Genomic DNA, 23,522 nt, shown 5'->3' with positions numbered 1-23,522 from the left:
AATAAGGACAAGGTAAGTTTGTGGTTTCCTCCCAGCATAGCTTCAGGGGTAATCTGGGGGCTATAAAGGGAACTGAGGTTCAGGGGAGATAGTTCCGTTCTTTGATGTCAGGAAGAAGTGAGAAGAGATTGGGTAGCAAATTATTTTATAATTTAATAGAGCAAGTGTGAGGGAAACCTTCACCTTGGAGGGGGCCAGAAAACAAACATAAGATGACTTATGGACCCTTTTACTAAGCTGTACTAAGAAATGGGCTTAGCATTCAAAGGGCTCTTTTCTATTTGCTGTGTTTCTGGCAATGGATGAATTTTAGCATTAGTGTGTTGTTTTTTTATAAAAAATTACCATGGGAGCACTTACTGCCTCTTATTTTGGAGGAACTAAGGGCACCAGCATTTTTGACACGCTAACCAGTTAGCACAGTGGTAATGTGGATGGACTAGATGATTAACGCATCTAGGACCATTCTCTGCCCCAACACACCCTCCAAAAAAATTACAAAAAATAATTACTTTGCGCTTCATGGGTGCAGAAGTCAAAATTAATGTAGAACACTTTAGCGCATTCCGTATTAGGCTACTTCTGCTGCATCAAGCGTGTGTTAGTACTTAATGCAACTGAAGAGACATGTGGAAAGATGGCTTTAGTTAAGATATTTGGAGAAAATTTTCACAGTGTTATCTAATGTGCATTACTTTCATCATTCAGTCACAATATTCACTAGTAGTATACCCTTCAAATTAACACCTGTCTGAGGCAGGTCTTAGTAAGTGCATGCTAAACAGAGAAGAGGAGAAAATACTATGCTGTTTCTTAGATGTCCACTAAACCTTAACATTATCTGGGTCTGGTTTAGTATGCATACTAAGCTCTTAATGCATTTCTACACACAAAGTAACATTTAGTGCATAGGCCCCAGTACTAAGTATCAAAGGTTTGTAACCCCATGCATCATTTTTGACATTATATCACTATTCAAATATTCAGGTTTAGTATGTATCAGGGGTTTGAAGTTTGTTTTATCCTACCTTCTATCAGGAAGAAAGTAAATTTTAACATAAGGATTTCTTGGTCTCCCATCTTCCCTTGAGGGAAGATCCTTTGCTCCTAGTATTGTTACTATCAACTCATGACCAACTTTGTCATACCAGAGTTTTATCTGGAAAGCAAAAATATTCATTAGTTATTTATTTCTGTAACAACAATGTAAAAGACCAACATTCTAAACACAAATGTCTACTTTAAAATCCTTTGGATTTAACACACTTCATTGATTTCCAGAGCTCAGAAGATGTCTCAGATTTCCATGGGGAAGACATCCTCTGCAGTGGAAAATTAAAAAAAAACAACAACAACAAGAAAAACAAAAAACCCAGAATGAAAAGACAGAGGACACAATACCTTTGTTTAGCAAACATGAAAACAGCTTGGAAAACTGTAATTTGAATGAAGGGGAATAGATGAAGAGTCCCTTTGCAGCTGGAAACTGTTTTGGGGTGAATGAACAAGAGACCTTGCAGCAGGTGGTAGTACATTTACAATATTCTGTACCGCTGGATAGTGACTTACCTGGCATTAGCAAGGATTACTATGGGGTTCATTTTCAAAGTACTTAGACTTACAAAGTTCCATAGGTTACTATGGGGCTCATTTTTGAAAGAAAAAAAACATCCAAAAAGTGTCATAAAGCAGAATTTGGATGAATTTCTTCTCAAAATGTTAAAATCAGTATTTTTGAAACCTATTTTGCAGACATTTATCTATGCAATTCGTCTGCAGTGCATCCAAATCACAAGGGGGCATGTCGGGGGTGTTTTGAAGGTGGAATGAGGGCATGTCCAATACTTGGACATTTTACAGCCTCAATGGAACAAACCCAAAATATCTAGGGCGAAAACTTCAACATTTTGGTCTAGACCTGTTTTTCTAATGAATAAGACACAAAAAGGTGCCCTAAATGACCGGCTAACCATTGGAAGGATTCAAGGATGACCCCACCCCCTTACTCCCCTTATGGTCACTGAACCCCTCCCCCCCCCAAAAAAAAAAAAAATATGAATAAAAATAGTACTTACCAGCCTCTATGACAGCCTCAGATGTTATAGTCAGGTCCATTAGAGTAGCATGCAGGTCCCTGGAGTAGTCTAATGTTGGATGCAATGCACTGTAAACAGGGTGACCTAGGCCTATACCTCCCCCTACCTGATACACCTGTGATAGAAACTGTGAGCCCTCCAAAACTCACTAAAAACCCACTGTACCCACATATAGGTGCCCCTTCACCCATAAGGGCTATTGTAGTGGTGTACAATTGGGGCTAGTGGGTTTTGGAGGGCTCAGCAGACAAGATAATGGAGCAATGGTGAGATATGTACCTGGGAGCATTTATATGAAGTCCAAGTGGACCAGTTTAATAAAAATGCTGTCCCGCCCCCCTATATCCCAATGACTTGATTTTGTGCGTTTTTAACTTGTGCATTTTATTTTTCAAAAATGGCCTTAAAAGATACATGCAAAAAGCAAAAAACCTTGCTTAAAATGGTATTTTAAAAAAATGGTTACATTTGCTATTTGGATTTGGGACATTTAGCTCGAAACATCCAAAATCCAACTTAAATGTTATATCGAAAATGTCCCTCCACGTAACTTCGTAAGTCTAAGTGCTTTGAAATATGCCTCCATATGTAAAAGCAATTAAAATTAGGATGCTTAATCGCTGTCTTCACCACTTTTATAAACTTATAATCAATGTACTACATAACCCTTTTATGTTTAAAATGATAGTACAATGATATGCTTAAATATTTCAAGACTTTTCACTGTGCAAATTTGGCCTTTTTTTCAGCTATCTTGAAAAAGTTTGGTCAATTGTATATACTGAATGATTTATATGACTGCTGGTAATGTATAACTTTATGTATTGTGGTTCAGTTTATTTGCTTATATCATCATAACAAGGAAAAATGTAATGGAAGTCTTGTGGGCAGTTAAAAAATGTATTCTAAGGCTTTGCAGTTAACACTTGGCCACAGTCAAACTGAGTATGTGGTAACTGCAAAACCCCTGTGTAAACTATTAGAAGTATTGCCATCACGTTGAACTTTCTTTTGTTCCCTCTGAAGTTAAGATGAATGACATTTCTGTTCCAATTGTATTACAATCTTGCTCTTTAGGAGTTATTGTTGATTCCTCACTGTCTCTCAGACCTGAAGTGAGTAATGTTGTTCAAAAGACTTCTTTTAGGTTAAAATCCATTTGTAGACTGAAAGATCTTTTACCAGCTGATAATTTTCGGACTGTGTTGCAAACCTTGGTTTGCCCTAGCCTTGCCTAAACATTTAATTCAGGCTTTACAGATTGCTCAGAATTCAGCAGCTAGATTACTTATTTGACTTCCTTGATCATGTCGTATTTCTCCAGCATTGAGGTTATCAATGGAAATCAAACAAAATAAAACATGGAAAAGAAAATAAGATGATACCTTTTTTATTGGACATAACTTAATACATTTCTTGATTAGCTTTCGAAGGTTGCCCTTCTTCGTCAGATCAGAAATAAGCAAATGTGCTAGCTGACAGTCGGGCTCATTTTCAAAGCACTTAGCCTCCCAAAGTTCCATAGGTTTCTATGGAACTTTGGAAGGCTAAGTGCTTTGAAAATATGCCTCACAGTATATAAGTGAAAACATTCAAGCATTACTATGACAGTCTGACAGGGTGGGAGGATGGGGGTGGGTAGGAGGTATGCATGGGGACATCAAAGCATATCATTGATATTCTGACAGGATGGGTGTAGTGGACTAACACCGCTACCACACTTCTCCAGCATTCAGGGAACTGCATTAGTTTGCGATATGCTCTCGTGTTCAAAGTATTGCTTTTAATTCATAAAGCTTTGAATAGTAAGGTGCCTTTAGCCCTAGTGACTATACTGAGAATTTATCGTCCAAGTTGCAGTTTGAATGTCTGCTGATAAAACTGTTATTGGATGTTTCCAGTTTCCCAACATGTCAGACTTGAAATATATCGCTTCAGAATGGTTCAGATTGAAGGGACCCATCTTTGGAACACTCTCCCCCACGATATCAACAGTATAAGCTCAGTTCTAAAGCAACTTAAGCACTTCTTATTTGCACAAGTTTATGATTCCTGATTATATATCTGATTGTTTTGTCCTTATGTATATTGAATCTGTTCTTGATTATGTTTTAAATGTCTTTCTTTTTATTTTATGTATGTTATTATTGAACACCACATAGAATTTGTAGATAGTGCAGTTTATAAATATTTTAAATAAAATCTAATCTCTTCAGGGAAGCCAGGCATGCAGTCTGCACAAAGAAAGTCCCTAATGAGTGTTAACAGCATGGCCAATGACGTGTGATGCAGCATGCTAATCTTCTTGAAGTGGCATTAACTGCATTGCATTACTTGCCACGTGTCATGCCTCTCACCTGTTTTCAGAAGTCTTCCATAGTCTCCAGCAGACTCTAATGCCTGAAAAATCTGTTTTACTTCCTCAAACTCTGTACTTTTTTATAGCCCTGCAAGATGGCACTGTCTAATGACATCACATGCTGCCTAGGTATTTAAGGAAGTGCCCTATACTCAACCAGTGCCTTGCAACAGGCTTCCTATTATCGTATAGACTTCAGTGTGTGTAGCCTTGTTCCAGTGTTCCTGCCTTGCCTAGTTTGCGTGTGCCTGCTGTGCCTTGCTCCAGCATTCCAGCCAGCCTGTGTCTTGGACTTTGCCAAGCGTCTATGTCAGCAGCCGTCAGCAAGGACCTGTGCTGTGCTTGCTCCATACAGGTGGAGCCAACTTCACTACGGCCCAAAGGCTCACTTTCCTCAAATCATGAGAGTTTACTGAGACCATGAGCTCAACTGACAAGTTGCCCCTCTAGTTTCTTCAGGACCTTGCCCAGGTGGTCCAGCAACAACAGGCTCAACTTCCACAGCTTATGGGAACCCTTTGGGGGGGGGGGCTGTGCTCAGCTAGCGGCAATGCAAACCACAGCCCCTTTGGTTTGAAATCCATTTCCGGGACCCCAGTGGTGTAGCCAGAAGACAATTTTTGGGTGGGCCAGCGGGTTGGATGGGTGGGCACTACAAGCCCCCCCCCCCCCCCACACACACACACACGTGCGCACGCGTCTGTCCAGCACATTTAAAGTTATCGGCGCTACCTCCACTCACCTTCTCCCACCGTGGTGCTGCCTCCTCTCCTGCACTTCATGGTCTCCTTCTCCCACCCCCGCGGCAGCGCTCTATCGGCGCTGCCTGCCTGACAGCTGACAGACGCGGCGCGATGATGTCCTGCTCCGGGACCTTCCCTCTGCCGCGTGCAATCCGCCCTGCGTAAACAGGAAGTTGAATCAATGCGGCAGAGGGAAGGCCCCGGAGCAGGAGGACGTCGCGCTGCATCTGTCAGCTGTCAGGCAGGCAGCGCTGATAGCAAATTGAAAGCGCTGCCACGAGTGTGGGAGACAGAGACCGTGAAGTGCAGGAGAGGAGGCAGCGCTACAGCGGGTGTGGGATAAGGTGAGGATGGGCCTGAGACAAAACTGGGTGGGCCTGGGCCCATCCAGGCCCACCCATAGCTACGCCCCTGTGGGACCCTCTTCAGCAGCTCCACCTCTGGCTCACCTGGTGTCTCAGTACCGCCACACTTTAATGGGAACCCCAAGGTGTGCTGAGGATTTATAAACCACTGTGTGATGAACTTTGAACTACATCCCTCTAGCTTTCCATCTGATTGGATCAAGGACATCTACATTGTCTCTCTCCTTTCCGGGCAAGCGCTGGCTTGGACATCTCCCCAGTTGGAGCAGGATGACCCACTTAAGTCTGAGCTGGCGGGCTTCCTCACTCTGCAGCTTCCAAGCTCCTGCGCCTACAACAAAGGACACTAACTGTGAGTCAGTAAGCCATTGAATTCTGGACACTGATTTCAGAAGTACAATGGAAGTACAATGGAATCAAGAAGCCCGAGTGGCTGCCTTTTGGCAGGGCCTTGCAGGGCACATTAAGGATGAACTTGTGGGGAGGGATCTCCACACCAATTTCAATGATCTTGTTTCCCTATGCATCAAGATTGATGTTTGACTTCCAGACAGGGCTAAGGTATGTGGAGACAGATGTCACCCTTTACGTTGACAACCTTGCGAAATACTTCAAAGAGAAAATCATACAACTACGACTTAAAATACCCACCAGCCCTATCGAATACGTCACACTTCTAGAATGCCTAGACCCAGAAGCCGGAACATACCCAGCAGACAGAACCTGGACCGACTTCGAGTTAATATCAGAAGATCTCATCTCGAAAACTCTAAAAAGATACGCCAAATCTCACTGCAAACTAGACATATGCCCAAACAACCTTATGAAATCAGCTCCTCTACAATTCATAACAGACCTAACGAACCACGTAAACTTTATGCTACAAAACGGACTTTTCCCTAAAGAAAAAGGAAAAATTTTACTCACCCCAATACCTAAAGACACAAAGAAAAACGCAAGCGAATTAACCAACTACAGACCAGTAGCATCCATACCACTAACAACCAAAATAACCGAAGGAATGGTAACTAAACAACTCACAGATTATCTAAACAAACACTCAATACTGCATGATGCCCAATCAGGATTCCGGTCGAATCACAGCACAGAAACAGTACTGATTACCCTCATGACTAAATTTAAACAAATGATTGCAACCGGCAACAATATACTCCTCCTACAATTCGACATGTCAAGTGCCTTCGACATGGTCGACCACGGAATCCTACTACACATACTTGAATACTTTGGTATTGGAGGAAATGTCCTAAACTGGTTCAAGGGGTTCCTAACTCAACGATCATACCAAGTCACATCAAATTCAACCACGTCTGCTGCCTGGACACCCGAATGTGGAGTACCACAAGGATCTCCCCTTTCACCAACCATTTTCAACCTAATGATGATCCCCCTGGCGAAACTCCTATCGAACCACAACCTCAACCCATATATTTACGCCGATGATGTAACTATATACATCCCTTTCAAAAAAGATATTAAAGAAATCTCCAGTGAAATCAACTTAAGTCTACACATCATGAACACCTGGTCAGATGCTTTTCGCTTGAAACTAAATGCAGAAAAAACTCAATGCCTGATACTCACGTCCCAATACAACACGAAAGAATTCACCGCTTTAAACACACCAACACTAAACCTTCCAATCTCAGAGACGCTAAAAATCCTTGGAGTCACTATCGACCGCCACCTAACACTCGAAACTCAGGCAAACAGCACAACCAAAAAGATGTTCTACTGCATGTGGAAACTGAAAAGAATAAGACAATTCTTCCCAAGATCCGTCTTTCGTAGCCTGGTGCAATCCCTCGTTCTCAGCCATCTGGACTACTGCAACTCACTATACGCAGGTTGCAAAAAGCAAATACTGAGAAAACTCCAAACAGCCCAGAATACAGCAGCCAGACTCATCTTAGGAAAACCAAAATATGAAAGTGCAAAACCCTTACGAGAGAAACTACACTGGCTCCCACTTAAAGAACGCATTACCTTTAAAGTATGCACATTAGTCCATAAAATCATTCACGGTGAAGCCCCAGCCTACATGTCGGATTTAATAGACTTCCACCAAGAAACGCAAAAAGATCATCCAGAACTTTCCTCAACCTCCACTTCCCTAATTGCAAAGGCTTGAAATACAAAACACTGCACGCGTCAACCTTTTCCTACATGAGCACGCAGTACTGGAATTCATTGCCACGCAACCTGAAAACGATTCAAGAGCAAAAAACCTTCCGCAAACTACTGAAGACCCACCTCTTTGAGGAAATTTACGGAAAGAACCATAACACATAAAACCGCACTCACTGTCCAACGATGCATCACTACAGCCACTCTGAATTCCCTTCCCCTACCTCACCTTCTCATCTCCCGCAAACTTACCTCAATCATACCTGTTTCCCGCGGGTTCCCTCCAATGTATCGCCCCACTTAGTTTCCCGTTCTTTCCTTCCAATGTCTCAATGATCTTTTCCATTATTATATTCCTTGTTACAAAACTTGTCTCATAACACTTCATAATGTAATCCATAACTGAGCTGTAACAAAATGTACTTCCAGTCTTCATAACGTACTGTAAGCCACACTGAACCCGCAAAAAGGTGGGAAAATGTGGGGTACAAATGCAATAAATAATAAATAATAATAATACGTCAGGCACTCCGATTTCAGAAACTCATATAGCCACAGGTGCCATCTCCTCCTGACACCCTGGGGTAGGAGGTTCCCATGCAGATAAGTCATTCTTGACTTTCGGAGGTAGGAGAAACAACATCAGAGAGTGCAAGACCTATGTTTATATTGTATAGACCCAGGACATTATGTTATTAGATGTCCCAGAAAATCAGGGAAACTTCAAGGCCTAGGGTTGGATGGGGAGGCACCTCTAGGTCCATTCTGAACTGCTTCAACTTCCCTCATTACCTTACCAGCCATTCTTCAAAGGGGAGATAAACAAATCATTGTCCTTCCTTGACTCTGGGACTGCCGAGAAGTTTGTGAATGAATGACTGATGCACCAGTATGATATTCCCGTAAACCCCCTCAGGAAACCTTTTTCTACCTCCTCGGTATACAGGGACCCACTGCCTGGGCACCTGTTGGTGATTATTAGCCCTATTTCTCTTCAGGTGGACCTCTTGCACCAAGACATGATAGAACTTTATGTACTCCCTAGATCAGTTAATCAGGCCATTTTGGGCCTTCCTTGGTTACAGAAATAAGTGCCCCATATCGATTGGTGCCCACCTGTTCCCATTCCTGCTTGACACCTGTCCAACTTCAGCTAACCCTGGCTAAAACTGAATCACTCCTGCCTCCAAGTCTTCCAGCAACTTATGCTGCCTATGCAGACATCTTCTACAGGAAGCAAGCCAAGAAACTACTGCCTCATCGGGAGTATGATTGCCCCATTGACCTCCTATCAGGTAAGATGCCACCTAATGGCAAGGTTTGCTTGCTTTCCATTTCGAGACAAAGGCTATGAGGGAATATATCCAGGATAACCTGCAGCATGGTTTCATCTGTCCCTCCACCTATCCGGCAGGGGCTGGCTTCTTTTCCATTGGGAAGAAAGACAGATCCTTAAGGCCATGAATCGATTATCATGGCCTGAACGAAATCACCATTAAAAATAAGTACCCTTTACTATTCATAGCTGAGATGTCTGATCGTCTACAAGGGGTGTCCATCTTCACCAAACTGGACATCCGCTTTGCAAATTACTACCAAACACTTATCCACAATTACTCTAGCCTTATGGCCCCTCTTAAAACTCTCACTCAAACGGGGGCAGGCACATGCAATTGGTCGCCTAAAGCCTGGCTGGACTTTCCAAAGCTCAAGGAAGCCTTCCTATCAGCCCCTGTGCTTCAACATCTAGATACCTCACGTCCCTTCTTTGTGGAACTGGATGTCTCCTCCGTGGGTCCTGGGGCCCTTCTTTCTCAGACCTCTTCCATCAGGAAACTGTTGCTGTCTTCCTTCTTTTCTAAGAAGTTTTCCATGGCTGAACAGAACTACACTATCGGAGACTGCAAACTTCTGGCCATTAAACTGGCCCTGGAAGTGAAAATATCTACTGGAGGGGCTTCACATCTTCTCACCATAACCACCAATCACAAGAACTTATTATATATTTAGGAGGCCAGAAGACTGAACCCTTGTCGGGTCAGGTGGTCTTTTTTTTCTCATGCTTTAATTTCCAGCTGACTGACCACCTAGAGGAGAAGAATGCCTCAGCAGATGCTCTCTTCAGACCCTTTGATTCCACAGGAACCATCTCTGAACCCCAAACCATCATTGATCCTGCTAAGATTCTTGCTGTTTCCAAGATCACAGTACCTCTGGGGGAAGGTCTTGCAGTGGGCACAGAACTCCAAACTTGCAGGGCACCCAGGAAAATAGAAAACCCTTCAACTGGTAGCACATCAATATTAGTGGTCTCAGATGTCTCGCAATGTGCAAAACTATGTCAAGTCCTGTGTCCACTGTGCTGGAAATAAGCCCATTCATTATCACCCTTGAGATCTGCAACAGCCTCTTCTGGAAGCCCTGGTTGAACATTGCTATGGACTTCATTACCTATCTTCCCCCCACTCAGGGATGCCTACCATCTGCGTAGTGGTGGACTGCTTCTCCAAGATGGTGCATTTCATCCCTATGAGCTCCTTACCCTCCGCTGCCACCTTGGCCCAGTTATTTGTTAAAAAAGTCTTCTGCTTTCACGAACTACCCAAACGCATCATCAGCGACAGTGGGGTCCAGTTTATCTCTCACTTTTGGTGGAAGTTATGTGAGAATTTTGGCGTCCAATTAGATTTCTTTTTGGCATATCATCTCCAGTCCAACGGCCAGATGGAAAGGGTAAATCAGATCCTTCCAGATGATGGGCTCGCTCCACTTGAAATGGCCCTAGATGTTCGCCAAGCTGAACCGACTGGGGGAGCCATGTCTCCAGGAATGTGCGAAGATCTCGATCCAGGATTGTTTCCAGGAAGATGGCCGCCGAATAGACGGTCTTAGGAGCAACTAGCTCCGGGACCCTTGGGGACCAAGCTCCGGGACCCTTGGGGACCAGACTGGAGCAGCCCGGAGTTCAGCTACGGACCACCACGACCCCGCTGGTGATCGAACAAGGAGACACCACGGAGCCTGCAGAGCCCGAATTGAGTCCCATCACCCAGCCCGGACCGGGACGCCGCAGAGAGCCAGCTGCAACTCCTCGGCCGGTGCCACATTGCAGTCTAGCCACGACCACTCCGATCCGGAGCCACACTGCTGCCCAGCCTGGCCTCGGCGCCCACCCAACAGTGCCTATCTCCAGCGGCGTCGACCAGCCGCTGGCTGTGTCCACCTCCCGCGTCACCGGCCGTCCAGCCCACAGCATCATGAAAACAATGCACGAACTAACAAACTTCCGGAAATTGTTAAAAAGCCAACCTGTTCATAAAGGCATACCAGAATGATCCAACCTAAACACCTGAACCCTACAACACAATTGAAACTCTTACCAGAAATGGGCAAAACTTAACTCTCTCTCCTTGAATACTTAATATACTCTGTCATTTATGAACCACTCTGTATTTCTCTTACCGGAAATGGTGATCGCCATCACGGTACTATGTAAGCCACATTGAGCCTGCAAATAGGTGGGAAAATGTGGGATACAAATGCAACAAATAAATAAATAAATAAATAAAGGTTTCCTCCAAGCCTACATCAAGGAGCGCCAGGACAACTGGGTGTCTCTATTTCCCTGGGATGAATTCTCTTACAACAATTATGTTAGTGAATCTACAAGACCTTCTCCCTTTTATGTGGTGTATTGACATCCCCATACTCCTGTACCAGTCCACCTCTCTTCTTTCTCTTCTATCACTCTATCTATGTTCTATCAGGAATTTGGGACCAGACCCTATAGCTGCTCACTAAAGCTTCAGCTTCGCACAAGCAACAGGTTAATCACAAATGACAACCAGCTTCAATATTTCACCCAGGGGAGAAGGTGTGACTCAGCATCAAATACTTCAGGCTTAAAGTACCATCCCAGAAATTCTCACCCAGGTTTACTGGACCCTTTTTGGTACTACATCATCTAGGCTCAGTCACTTATCGGCTATGGCTTCTCCCTTCTATGTGATTCCATAATGCCTTCCACATGTCCCTACTTAAGCCGGAAGTGGGAGGCGGGGCTGGAGGTTGGGAGGCGGGGATAGTGCGGGGCAGACTTATACGGTCTGTGCCAGAGCCAGTGGTGGGAGGCGGGACTGGAGGTTGGGAGGCAGGGATAGCGCTGGGCAGACTTAAACGGTCTGTGCCAGAGCCGGTGGTGGGAGGCGGGGATAGTGCTGGGCAGACTTATACGGTCTGTGCCAGAGCCGGTGGTTGGGAGGCGTGGCTGGTGGTTGGGAAGCGGGGCTAGTGCTGGGCAGACTTATACGGTCTGTGCCCTGAAGATCACAGGTACAAATCAAAGTAGGGTATACACAAAAGTAGCACACATGAGTTGTCTTGTTGGGCAGACTGGATGGACCGTGCAGGTCTTTTTCTGCCGTCATCTACTATGTTACTATGTTGGGAGACACACCCCGGGAACCTCTAACAACCGTTCCAGCAGTTGCAATTAATCCAGAATTTGAGGTATGAGGTATTCTGGACACTAAGAGGATTAGGGGGAGACTACACTATCTTCTAGCTTAGAAGAGCTTTGGACCTGACGATAATATGTGGGAGCCTGCTGTCAATGTTCATGCCCTTGCACTTATCAGATATTTTCAAAAAGCCCAAGCCTAAGGGACTAGGGAGGGGGCATAGGTGAGGGGGTGCTGTCACACCCCTCACCTATTTTCAGAAATCTTCCATGGTCTCCAGCAGACTCCTGTGCCTGAAGAATCTGTTCTACTTCCTGGAACTCTGCACTTCCTTTTTGTATCCCTGCAAGATGGCACTAACTGATGACATCACATCCTGCCTACCTAGGAAGTGCCCTACACTTATCAAATGCCTCAGCAACAGGTTTCTTGGTGTCTTGTAGACTTCAGTGTGTGCTGCCTTGTTCTAGTGTTCCTGCCTTGCTCCAGCATTCCAGCCAGCATAGGCGCCCGGTATAAGAGGCTTGGGGAGGCTAAGCCTCCCCAGCCACAGCAGGCAAGGGTTAGGCGTCCGGGGGGGTTTTGGGCGGGTGAACGGCGCCGTGAGTTTCCCCCTTCCCCTTGCTTACTATCTGCCCTGTGCCATCTTTAATTTACCTCCGTCCCAGCGTTGGCCGCATCATTTCAAAGACCGCCCTGCTGCCCGTCTCTATTCTTCCCTCCCTTCGCGACGTGAGTTCATTCCGCAGAGTCCCGCCCTCGAGGAAATGTCAGAAGGCAGGACTCTGCGGAATGAATCATGTCGCGAAGGGAGGGAAGAATAGAGATGGGCAGCAGGGCGGGCTTTGAAATGACGCGGCCGACGCTGGGACGGAGGTAAATTAAAGATGGCGTGGGGCAGATAGTAAGCAAGGGGAGGGAAAGGGGAGACGCATGGCGCCGCTCGCCCAGATGGATGGAGGCAGGGGAGAGGAGAATCGTGCTGGGTATGGATGGAGGGGGCAGGGGACAGAAGGGAATTGCTGGATATGCATGGAGGTCAGGGGAGAGGAGATCTGCTGGACATAGATGGATGGAGGGGAGAGTAGAGTTGCTGGACATAGGTGGGTGGCTACAGGGGAGAGGAGGGTTGCTGGACATGGGTGGCTAGAGGGGAGAAGAGGGTTGCTGGACATGGATGGATGAAGGGCAGGGGAGAGAGGAGGGTTGCTGGACATGGATGGAGGGAAGGGAAGACAGGAAGGAGATGCACATGAATGAAGGGGAGAAATTCTGGACATGCATGGAGGGGAGGGAAGACAGAGGAAGGAGATGCACATGGATGGAGGGGAAGGAAGAGAGAAGAAATGCTGGACATGGATGGAGGAGAGGGAAGAGAGAGGAAGGAGATGAGATGAGGGAAAAGGGAGAAAACCTGCACATCGATGGAGAAAATAGGCAGAAGTTGGATCCACTGGACAGTCAAGTCTGCAGAGGACCCAGCTTTTACTTACGGATGTAAGGCAAGAAATGAAGAAGAAAGGCGGAAAGTAAAGAAATAAATGGAAAGGAAGCCCCAGATAGCAGCAGAATCGGATACTTGGCCAGCATGATCAGAAAAACAAAGTCACCAGACAACAAAGGTAGAAAAGATCTTTTTATTTTCATTATAGTGTTTGGAATATGTCCACTTTGAGAATCAGGTGCTCAACATTAAAAGTTTATATTTATTTACTTATTTATGGCATTTTATCCCACATTAAACATGAATTATGGTGTTTCGTGGCTCTACATGAGAATTGTGATATTATGATCCCTTGTTTCATATTGTTGACCGTCTGCATTTTCCGTATGGGTGGTATATTGGTGTATTAGGTTCTGCCCAGTGTAATATTTATGGTACAGTAAGGTTCTGAGTGTGTTTTTGCACAAAGTTGTGCATAGTGTTTTGCAGTTGAGCGATTGTGGTTAGTATATGCTTTGAGCAACCACTTTATTCTTTGACATATGATACATAGCTAATATCTAAATTTAATAAAAGGTATTAATTGTGACTTTTATTTTTATTTATTTATTTTTTCTGTGTGTTATCAGACAATTATGGATTTAAGCTCCACCTCTGGCCCCACCCCTAACCCTGCCCCCTTTTGCCTCCCCAAACAGTTGGGCCACCGACCGCCTATGCCAGCCAGCCTGTGTCTTGGACTTTGTCAAGTGTCTGTGTCAGCGAGGATCTGTGCTGCACTTGCTCTGTATAGGTAGAGCCAACTTTGCTATGGCTCAAGGGCTCATTTTCCTTGAATCGTGACAGTATGTTAGTAGTTAATGTATGGTAACATCCCCCCATTATTTGTATAGAGCAGTTCCTACCTAGTACCCCTTATTCTATGTTCCCTTCCCTGTTACCATTTGAATATAGCAGCACAAACAGCTGTTCATGCACATTAATTCTTGTGATAAACAGCTACTGCAGCTTAGTAAATAGGATCCTGAATTGTTTCTGTGGATGGAAGGCCTTCAAAATGAATACACTTTTCTCCTCATTCTATAACTTGACTCCTAATATTAGATGGCAAGTGTGCTTGTACTTTGCAGAATGCTAGCAGTTAAGCGCCTCAGAGGTACTAATAATTAACACTTACGTATGTAAGTGCTAGGCACTATTCTAAAAAAGTATGCCCCAAATTCACTTTGCGCATAACTACGAAGGAGGATACGCACGGGTGGGCCATGGGTGTGTCATCAAGCAACGCACACAACTATAAGTTGTGCATGCACTGAACCAGTCATTTATCTGTCATACGTGGGTGCACCTAAATTTTGCCATGTAAATGTACCTTTATATTAGTATTCTATAGCATCTTAGACACACCTAAGTGCTGTTATAGAATTGGAACTAAGCGCGCCCCACTATGGCACCTATATCTTGGCACCAAGTTACTGAATTACCCCCCTTTCTGTTTTATTCTCTCTGTAAATATTGGAGAAAAGGAAACATGGCAGCTAATTGTCTCTGCTTGAACAGGTATTCAAGGCAAAATGCTGAAATCATCAGAATGGATTCACCCCTTAACTTTCTCACATTATTCCCAATTCAGCGAAGCACAGAATCAAGTATAACTTTACTTTATCCATTTTTAAAATTCAGAGCAGGGGATCAAATCATTCAATGCATGATTAGTACAAGATATGCTAAATTCCTAAAATTATGCCAATGGGTAATATTCCAAATGAGTCATTCCAATCTGTCAAAATTTTCTGGTGTCAAGTCACTGTACAACAGAACCAATGTCATCCCTTATAGAAAATATTCTCTATGTGTACCTGCAGCACTTCCTTGGCACAAAATGTATACTTTAACTACAGTTTAGAAGGGAAGTTATCATGCTGCGTTAGGGCAATAATCTGTGTTACTAGCCCTTTAATGCTACTTAAAGGGTTCTAACACAGGTTGTCTTGCCCTAACACAGTGAAATTTAGGTCACTGTAGGTTGCATAGTAATTCATTCAAGTATTTATATACTGCTTGGACCTAAGCAGTTTACAGTTTCATTTTACAGGTACTGGGTCTGTCCAGGTGGGCAGTACCTGTAGTACATTGTACTACTGTTGTACCTGGGGCAATGGAGGGCCAAGTGACTTGCCCAGGGTCACATGGTGCTGCAGAGGAAGTTGAACCTGGTTTCCCAGGATCTTAACTCACTACCAACCATCAGGCAGCAGCAGGAATCAAACCCAGTCCTCCACATACAAAACATACAATTGCATGTAAAGCAGATTACTATGTACAAACCAAAAGGCAACTTGCTGTGAACACTGGGTGCAAACCCAAGGCACATAATGGCCATAAAATAATGGTAAAATAGCCCCAGCCAAAAACTGGGGTTATTTTACTGATCCTGGAGCACCAGGCCTCAAAGACGGAGCTTAAAGTGGCCACAGTGCTATCCATTTATCCCGATCACGCTCCTCGATCGAATGCTTCCATGTCTCCTCACTCCCCAATCACACTCCCTCTGTGTCCCCAGCAAGCACCCTGATCAAACTCCCCCATCATGTCCCTCATCCCCAATCACACTCCTCCCATTACAACCTCCACTCCCACAATCACACTCCCCCATCACATCCTCCTACCCCACCCAACCCTCAACCCCCAAGGGACAACCCACAATCATCAGGAACTACCAGAATTATACCTGTTTTTTTTATATGGAAGCATACCACTAGTGGTGTCATTTTGGAGACGGAGACAACGCCAGCAGGGTATGAGTGAGTGGGGATCACTCGTGCCCTAGGAGCACTGGACCACCTGGTACAGGAGCGGTAGGCTCCAATGACAAAGGGGGGTGATCCTTTGGGGGGTTGGGGTATGTGATGCGGTGGGTGGAATATGATCAGGGATAGGTGGATGGAACTGCAACCCCATTAAGCTGTGAGGCCAGATGCTCCCGGGCCACTGGAATAATGCTGCTTGAGAGGTGGCTCACAAGCAGAGTTATTCATCTACCATAGGAGTCAGCAACCTGTGGTACTGAGATACGATCATGGTGCGGTAAAAGCATGCTTTTTACTGTACCTTGATAACTTCCCCCCTTAGTGTACCTAGACATAAAACGAAGTAAATTGATGAATGTTTTAATGAAAATAATTCTTCACAGGACTCTTAACTTGAAGTAAATTTTAAAATATTCAAAATAACAGTGTGCCATGATAGGTCCAGAACACAAAAACGTATTGCAGAGAAACTGAACCACAAAAAAGTAAATACAACAAACAGCAAGACACAGATTAAGCACCAGCCTAATCAATGGCCAATGTGAACAGGATAATTCTATCAACTGGTCAAGAACATGTGCAAAAGTAAGTCAAGACATTACACTAGTGTATTCTACAACCACTGATTACAAGAGTAGATAAAAGCAAAGAAAATCTATTACTTGATTCCTATAATACAAACTGTATTCAAAATGTCATAGCTCAGGCATCAGAGAATTAGCAAATCATAGATTCATTAGAGATATGCCCTCTTACTCTTTAGGAGCAACAGGATGCAAAGATGTTTAAATATGCACCTCTGAGAGTGACGACTCGACCTTTATGGACCACATTTTTGGCCTAGGTGAATCTACTGCTTTGGACATGTGTAGTGCAACTTTTTTCTCTATGTTCATCAAATAAAAGACAAAGCCTTGAGCTATGTGGGGTTAGTACCAACAAACACTGGCTTCTGAATCCAGATCATCCTCTGTGAAAAAATAACTAGTGACATTTTGAGGAAGTTTTATAGCCAAAACTGGAGAAATGCAATCTTGGCCTCTACCGAGGCTTTACTTAACAGCAAACTTACCAGTCAATATGGAAGTAGTGTTCCTTTTAGATAGTTCTGTGCCCAATGTACTATGCACCACAGTGAGTAATTGAGCAGCATTTACAAAGTTTATATTTTTGTGCCTGAACTACAGAACTTAACAATGGTTACAACTAATAAAACAAAGGGCTTTTTTTTACAAAGCCATGATAGCGATTCCTGCACGGTAAATGAGAGGAAGCCCATTCAATTTCTTTGGGCTTCCTCTAATTTACCGCGCAGGAATTGCAAGCGCAATTTTGTAAAAGAGGCCCTAAACTTTTATCAAACATTTACTAATGATCTTTGTAATATAAATAAGTGCACCTTTCAGTTTATAAATGATACCACTGACAACAAATTCATCAAAACTATAGAATTTGGGCCACCTCTTCCTTCAGCAAATTATTTTGTTGGCTATAATGAAACATTTTAAAGTATATTGGCTATTTTTATATACTGGTTTCAGAAAAAGCGACATTCCAATACTTAACTGTGTGTGTGTATGTATATATATATATTTATTTATTTATTTTAATCCTGCATTTCTTTTTTAAATCTAAGCTATCACCGTTAGCAACCTACTTGAGACTTTGGATAGAAATTCAATGCATACAATCAGTGTGAACTAGTACAATATGAGAAGTACAATTACCTTTAAAGTGATTACTGAAATGTTTTCCTTATTCTTTTCTCAATTGTTTCACACATTTAAAATGCATTTACATCAAATGCCAGTTTTGAGTAATACAATACGGGTCCTATTTACTAAAGTGTAGTAAAATCCCACAATTACTGGGCTTTCATTACCAAATTAACAGGTGATAATAGCAAACCTTGTGTGTTAACCATTGGGGTGTTCTTGGAAATTTCCATGCAGTTAATGCACAGAATAGATTAACAATTTTGCAGATAATGTGATGTAGTTAGCTACACTTATTCCAGGAGCGTTAGCTGTGCCATATCATCTGCTGTATTAACAGTTAATGCATGGTAACTACCTCCACTGTAACTATACTTAAGCATTTGGAAATGCATTTGTACATTTGTTGCACAAATAGCAAAATTTCAGTACAAAAGTCATCTTTGTGGAGGAAGGTAATATTCTGTACCCGAAAGCTTATAAAAACATGCAGCAAAACAGGTTAAGCATTAGACAAACTTACTTTTTGCAATATACTACCGTATAGGTCTCCTAATAAAAAAAGGCAAATAACTTGTACCTAAATTTGATTTTAAGGTGAAATATAGTAGGTTCAAAACTGCTAGAAGATAAGAATATTCTATTATTGTAGACCAAATTTGGAGTGCACAGCACACTAATAGATCAATATTCAAAGATGGCTCAATGTAGATATCTCAGTTTTAGGTTGAAAATAGGCAACTAACCTTAACTACAGAATCCTAAAATTGAAGTGCCTAAATTTTTGGATAGCTACTGAATTTTCTAAATGTAGATGACTAAGGGGCTGATGAACAAAACTAACAGCCAACCCACCCTGCCTCAGACAGGCTTCCAAAACAAACCTAGTGATCTAATGGCCCCCTGTCCAGCATCGACCACAAACATTTAAAAAATGCCCCAGTGGTCCAGTGCGTCCCCTGCAGCTCGTCTGCCCCCTCCCTCTAGTCATAAAATAGCCTGACCTGCCTGTTGGCCCCCTTGGCCACTCCATGCATAGCCCTCCTAGTCACCTTGGTCTGGTGGTCTAGTGGAGGCCCAACCCACCCCCAGGCCTTCAAACTTTGTAAAAAGTAGGAATGATGCCCACTCACTCCTGCTTGTCCAGGCTATCATCTTGAAAATGGCGTCACTCCGCCTTGTCTCAAGCGGTGCATCCAAGGATGTCCTGTGTGTGTGTGTGTGGGGGGGGGGGGGTAGCTACCATATAAGAAGGTGTGCCCAGAGAAACAGGAGCAAGTAGGCATCACTCCTGATTTATACAAGGTATGGAGGTCTGAGAGGTGGGTTGAGCCTCACTAGACCACCAGACCAAGGTGACTGGGAGGGCTGGGCCTAGCCAAGCCAGGGGGGCCACTAGAACACCAGGTTATTTTTTTAAGCATGGTTGGGGGGTCAGGAGAGAGACTGAGTGTCCACTACACCACCATACCTTTTTTAACATTAGAGGGTCCAAGCCTTTTTTGTAACACGGGGGGGGGGGGGGGGGGCGTGGTTGGGAGGTTGCTGTGGCATTTATTTTCTTACTCTCAAATTTCCTGTCAGTGCCTGAGCCAATAACTGCTCAGGCAATGTCAGGAAAGTTAGCTCATAGCACTGAGTAGCAAATTACTCCACGCATACTGTGGCAATTTTTCTGCACTAGGCTCACAGTAGAGGTTCACTCTATCGCAGACTGTTGAACATCGGCCCCTAAGTGCCCCTTTTACTAAAGTGTATTTAAATTTTGTAGTTACTGTGCATTAATGGCCAAAATTAATGCTCTATAACTGCAAAGCCTCTGAGCTAACTGTTGTGGGTTGCCTAGTTCAAAAACTGTCGCCGCAAGAAATAGGCACTCAATGCTATTGTATAACAGGCGCATTATAGAAAGGGGAAGGGAATAGGACTTGATATACCACCTTTCGGTGTTTTTTGCAACTACATTCAAAGCGGTTTACATAGTATATACAGTGTATACAGTGGAGGAGTAGCCTAGTGGTTAGTGCAGTGGACTTTGATCCTGGAGAACTGAGTTCGATTCCCACTGCAGCTCCTTGTGACTCTGGGCAAGTCACTTAACCCTCCATTGCCCCTGGTACAAAATAAGTACCTGAATATATGTAAACCGCTTTGAATGTAGTTACAAAAACCTCAGAAAGGCGGTAGGCAATTTAATTGGGTACACATCTTGGATCTGCACCCAAATATTGGTACCCAACTTTAAGCACCATATATAGGATCTCGGGGGTTACCGCATATGAATAGCATTGCGGATAACATGAATGGATGCATTACCACCACCTGTTGAGATCATATGATCTACTCCACCTTAACAGTTAACAGTTAATGTATGGTATCATGTCGCACATTAAAATGGTACTTTTATAAACCATTTTTGCATCTAAAATGTACTATTTTTACAGTTGCGACACAAAGAAGAGTCCAAAATCTCCCGTAAAGGGACAGCAATGAAACAAAAATGAACGGGAGCAATCCAGAGAGACCAGACTGAGTTCGCAAATGTAAAAGCCAAAAAATATAATTTATTATGACCCAACACGGTCCATGTTTCGGCCAAAGGCCTTCCTTAGGGGTCTAAAACAAGAATACAACATATATAATATATATGATAGATAACGGCTCTAGAATAGAGCCATTGCCTGAAATAATGGGGCGTCCGGGAGGGTTCTCCAAACTCTTATGAATCTTAGGTAAGATATAAATCGTAGGGATGGTGGGGTGTTCATTTATCAAGAATTGTTTCTCTTTGGTGGTCAAATATCCCATCTTCCCAGCGTATTCTACTACTTCAATGATGTCATTTTTCAGAGATTCAGTTGGATTTTCTTGAAGAGGAATATAAAATTCTGTGTCATTTAACTGCCGCATGATTTCAGAGATGTATGAAGTCCTATCCATAATTACCAGACCCCCGCCTTTATCTGCAGGTTTGATGACTATGTTGCGATTAGATGCAAGAGACCGTAAGGCTGTGTTTTCTGCTCTAGTTAAATTATGAAATGGAGTTCTGGTACCACTATTCTCTAGAGAAGTGATGTCTCTGAGGACCACCTCATGAAAAGCTTTGATAATCGGATCTACTGGGCCTGGAGGGACCCATTTGGATTGCCTCTTTACTACAGACGTATCGATATTAGAGGTAGAGTTTGTGGAGAAAAAATGTTTAATTTGTAGTCTCCTTTGTAATTTAAATAAATCTATACGCGTCTGTAAGGCATCATAGTTAGATGTAGGGGAAAAAGAAAGGCCCTTCTGCAGTATTTGATTTTCTAAATCTGTTAGATGGTATTGGGATAAATTGAAAATAGAAATTTTATCTACCAACGGGGTCGAGGGTCTCTGGGTCTTCCGCCCCTGCCTCTGCTTCTTTATAAGTATCTCTTCAAAAAACGCCGGTTGGAATTTAAGCTTTTGCCATTAACAAGATAAAACCATAGCGTATATTGCTAGAACAACGGAACTTTCTCATTTATGTTCTTACCAATACCAGCATCATCAATGTTCATTGTTACTATACATACCTTAAAATTTATATCAAAAACACCCTGTATACAGTTATAACTATCTCTTGAATTGACTTCATTTATAATGCTTGAATTTACATTTTTGCTACCATTAAATTCATAACTTTCTACAATATCAGTATAGGTATATGTAAACAGATAGAACGGATGATCGTTTAACTCTAATCATCATAAGCCACTTTAAACACTAGCACTTTTACTTTTGTTTTTTTGTTTTTCTGCTCATTTTTATTGTTTGTGTTTTTAAATCCTTAGTTACTTAACCATATCCATAGACTTGCTCAATTCTATCAGACTGTCCTAATTAAACAATTAGTTATAATTTCGGCAATACTAATATATAGACATTCTAAGATATTGAATCCCTTAACTTCTATTAATTGATTGAGACAAGTTAAAGCGTCACCATATTTTCTTTTAAATTTTGTGTATCTTAGCTATTATAGGCTCTCATGTGTAGCTTACATCACTCGCGACGTCAGCCTATTCATTACAAATAACAGCTGACTCACCATCACTCGCTTTTAACGTCTATATAGACAGTGCCGACGAATTCATTCTGATTGTATTAGCGGTAAGTTCTTCTTTTTAAGGAATTTTTTGTCTCTAGGTAACTCTTTTCCTGTCTATAACATTTGCCATTACCGACCCTCAATGCATGAGTGAGTCTATGTAGATTAAATTTAAAATTTAAAATCCATATCCCTATTTCAATCACCTCCTATTCTCCCTTATAAGTATCTCTTCAAAAACGCCGGTTGAATCCTAAGCTTTTGCCATTAACTAGCTAAAACCATTGCATATATTGCTAGGACAACGGAACTTTTTCATATACGTCCTTACCAATGTTAGCATTATTCATGTTCATTGCCATTATACATACCTTAAAATTCATATTAAAAACACCCTGTATATAGTTATAATTATCTCTTGAATTGACTTTGTTTATATTGCTTGAATTGACTCCATTTACATTTTTGCCTAGATTATCTCACTATCTCTGTGAGTTCTTTTTCGGATGAATATTAGTATAAGCCAGCTTTGAAGGTATGATATTTACACTTATATCCATATAAATTTACATTCATGTAAAAAATTGGCATGTGTATAGTTTACAATTAACCTTATATACACCTATATCTGTGTCTATACCTTTATATGTATTTGAGTATATTCTGTTCAATTATTTTTCACATTACTTAATGCAGTATTTTCCCTGTATGTATTATGTATATATTTCATATTATGCATATATTCTATATTATGCATATATACACATTTTTGTCTAAATACCATTATATACATTTTGCTTTTAAACTAATCAAATTTTATCCAATCTTACCAAATATAAATCCATTGATAAAACTTTCCTGCGATTAATCACATAACTATATATTTGTTTAAAACTAACACCAAATGTTATTTTAGAGTTAATTTTATTATATATAATATACTTTTATCTGTTCTTACTGTATCATTATGTTATTATTATATATGTTGTATTCTTGTTTTAGACCCCTGAGGAAGGCCTTTGGCCGAAACATGGACCGTGTTGGGTCATAATAAATTATATTTTTTGGCTTTTACATTTGCGAACTCAGTCTGGTCTCTCTGGATTGCTCCCGTTCATTTTTGTTTCACTATTTTTACAGTTGACATGCTTAGGGGAGGAGTTATAGTAGAATGTAGGTGGAGTTATGATTTGCATGCATGTTTTATAAAATGTATACATATGTGTTAACATTTACTTGCTCTCAAGTAGATGCAATGTCCACACTTTCAATCTAGGTGCAACTTTTGCAGGATCTGTGCTATT

At 42.4% G+C, this 23,522-nt stretch overlaps 1 protein-coding gene across 36 annotated transcripts in view; it reads right to left on the bottom strand.

Annotated features, from left to right (window-relative positions):
- Positions 1–23,522, bottom strand: part of RIMS2 (regulating synaptic membrane exocytosis 2) — a 1,685,778-nt gene that overhangs the window by 580,631 nt on the left and 1,081,625 nt on the right. For all 36 annotated transcript variants that reach the window (XM_030217702.1, XM_030217600.1, XM_030217677.1 and 33 more), the window contains one exon: positions 1,029–1,159. In XM_030217702.1, coding sequence (XP_030073562.1) covers positions 1,029–1,159 — 131 coding nt within the window. The remainder of the gene's footprint in view (positions 1–1,028; positions 1,160–23,522) is intronic.

This window comes from Microcaecilia unicolor, chromosome 1, assembly GCF_901765095.1.
Source record: "Microcaecilia unicolor chromosome 1, aMicUni1.1, whole genome shotgun sequence".
NCBI lineage: Eukaryota > Metazoa > Chordata > Amphibia > Gymnophiona > Siphonopidae > Microcaecilia > Microcaecilia unicolor.
This window is presented reverse-complemented; position numbering and strand designations above follow the sequence as displayed.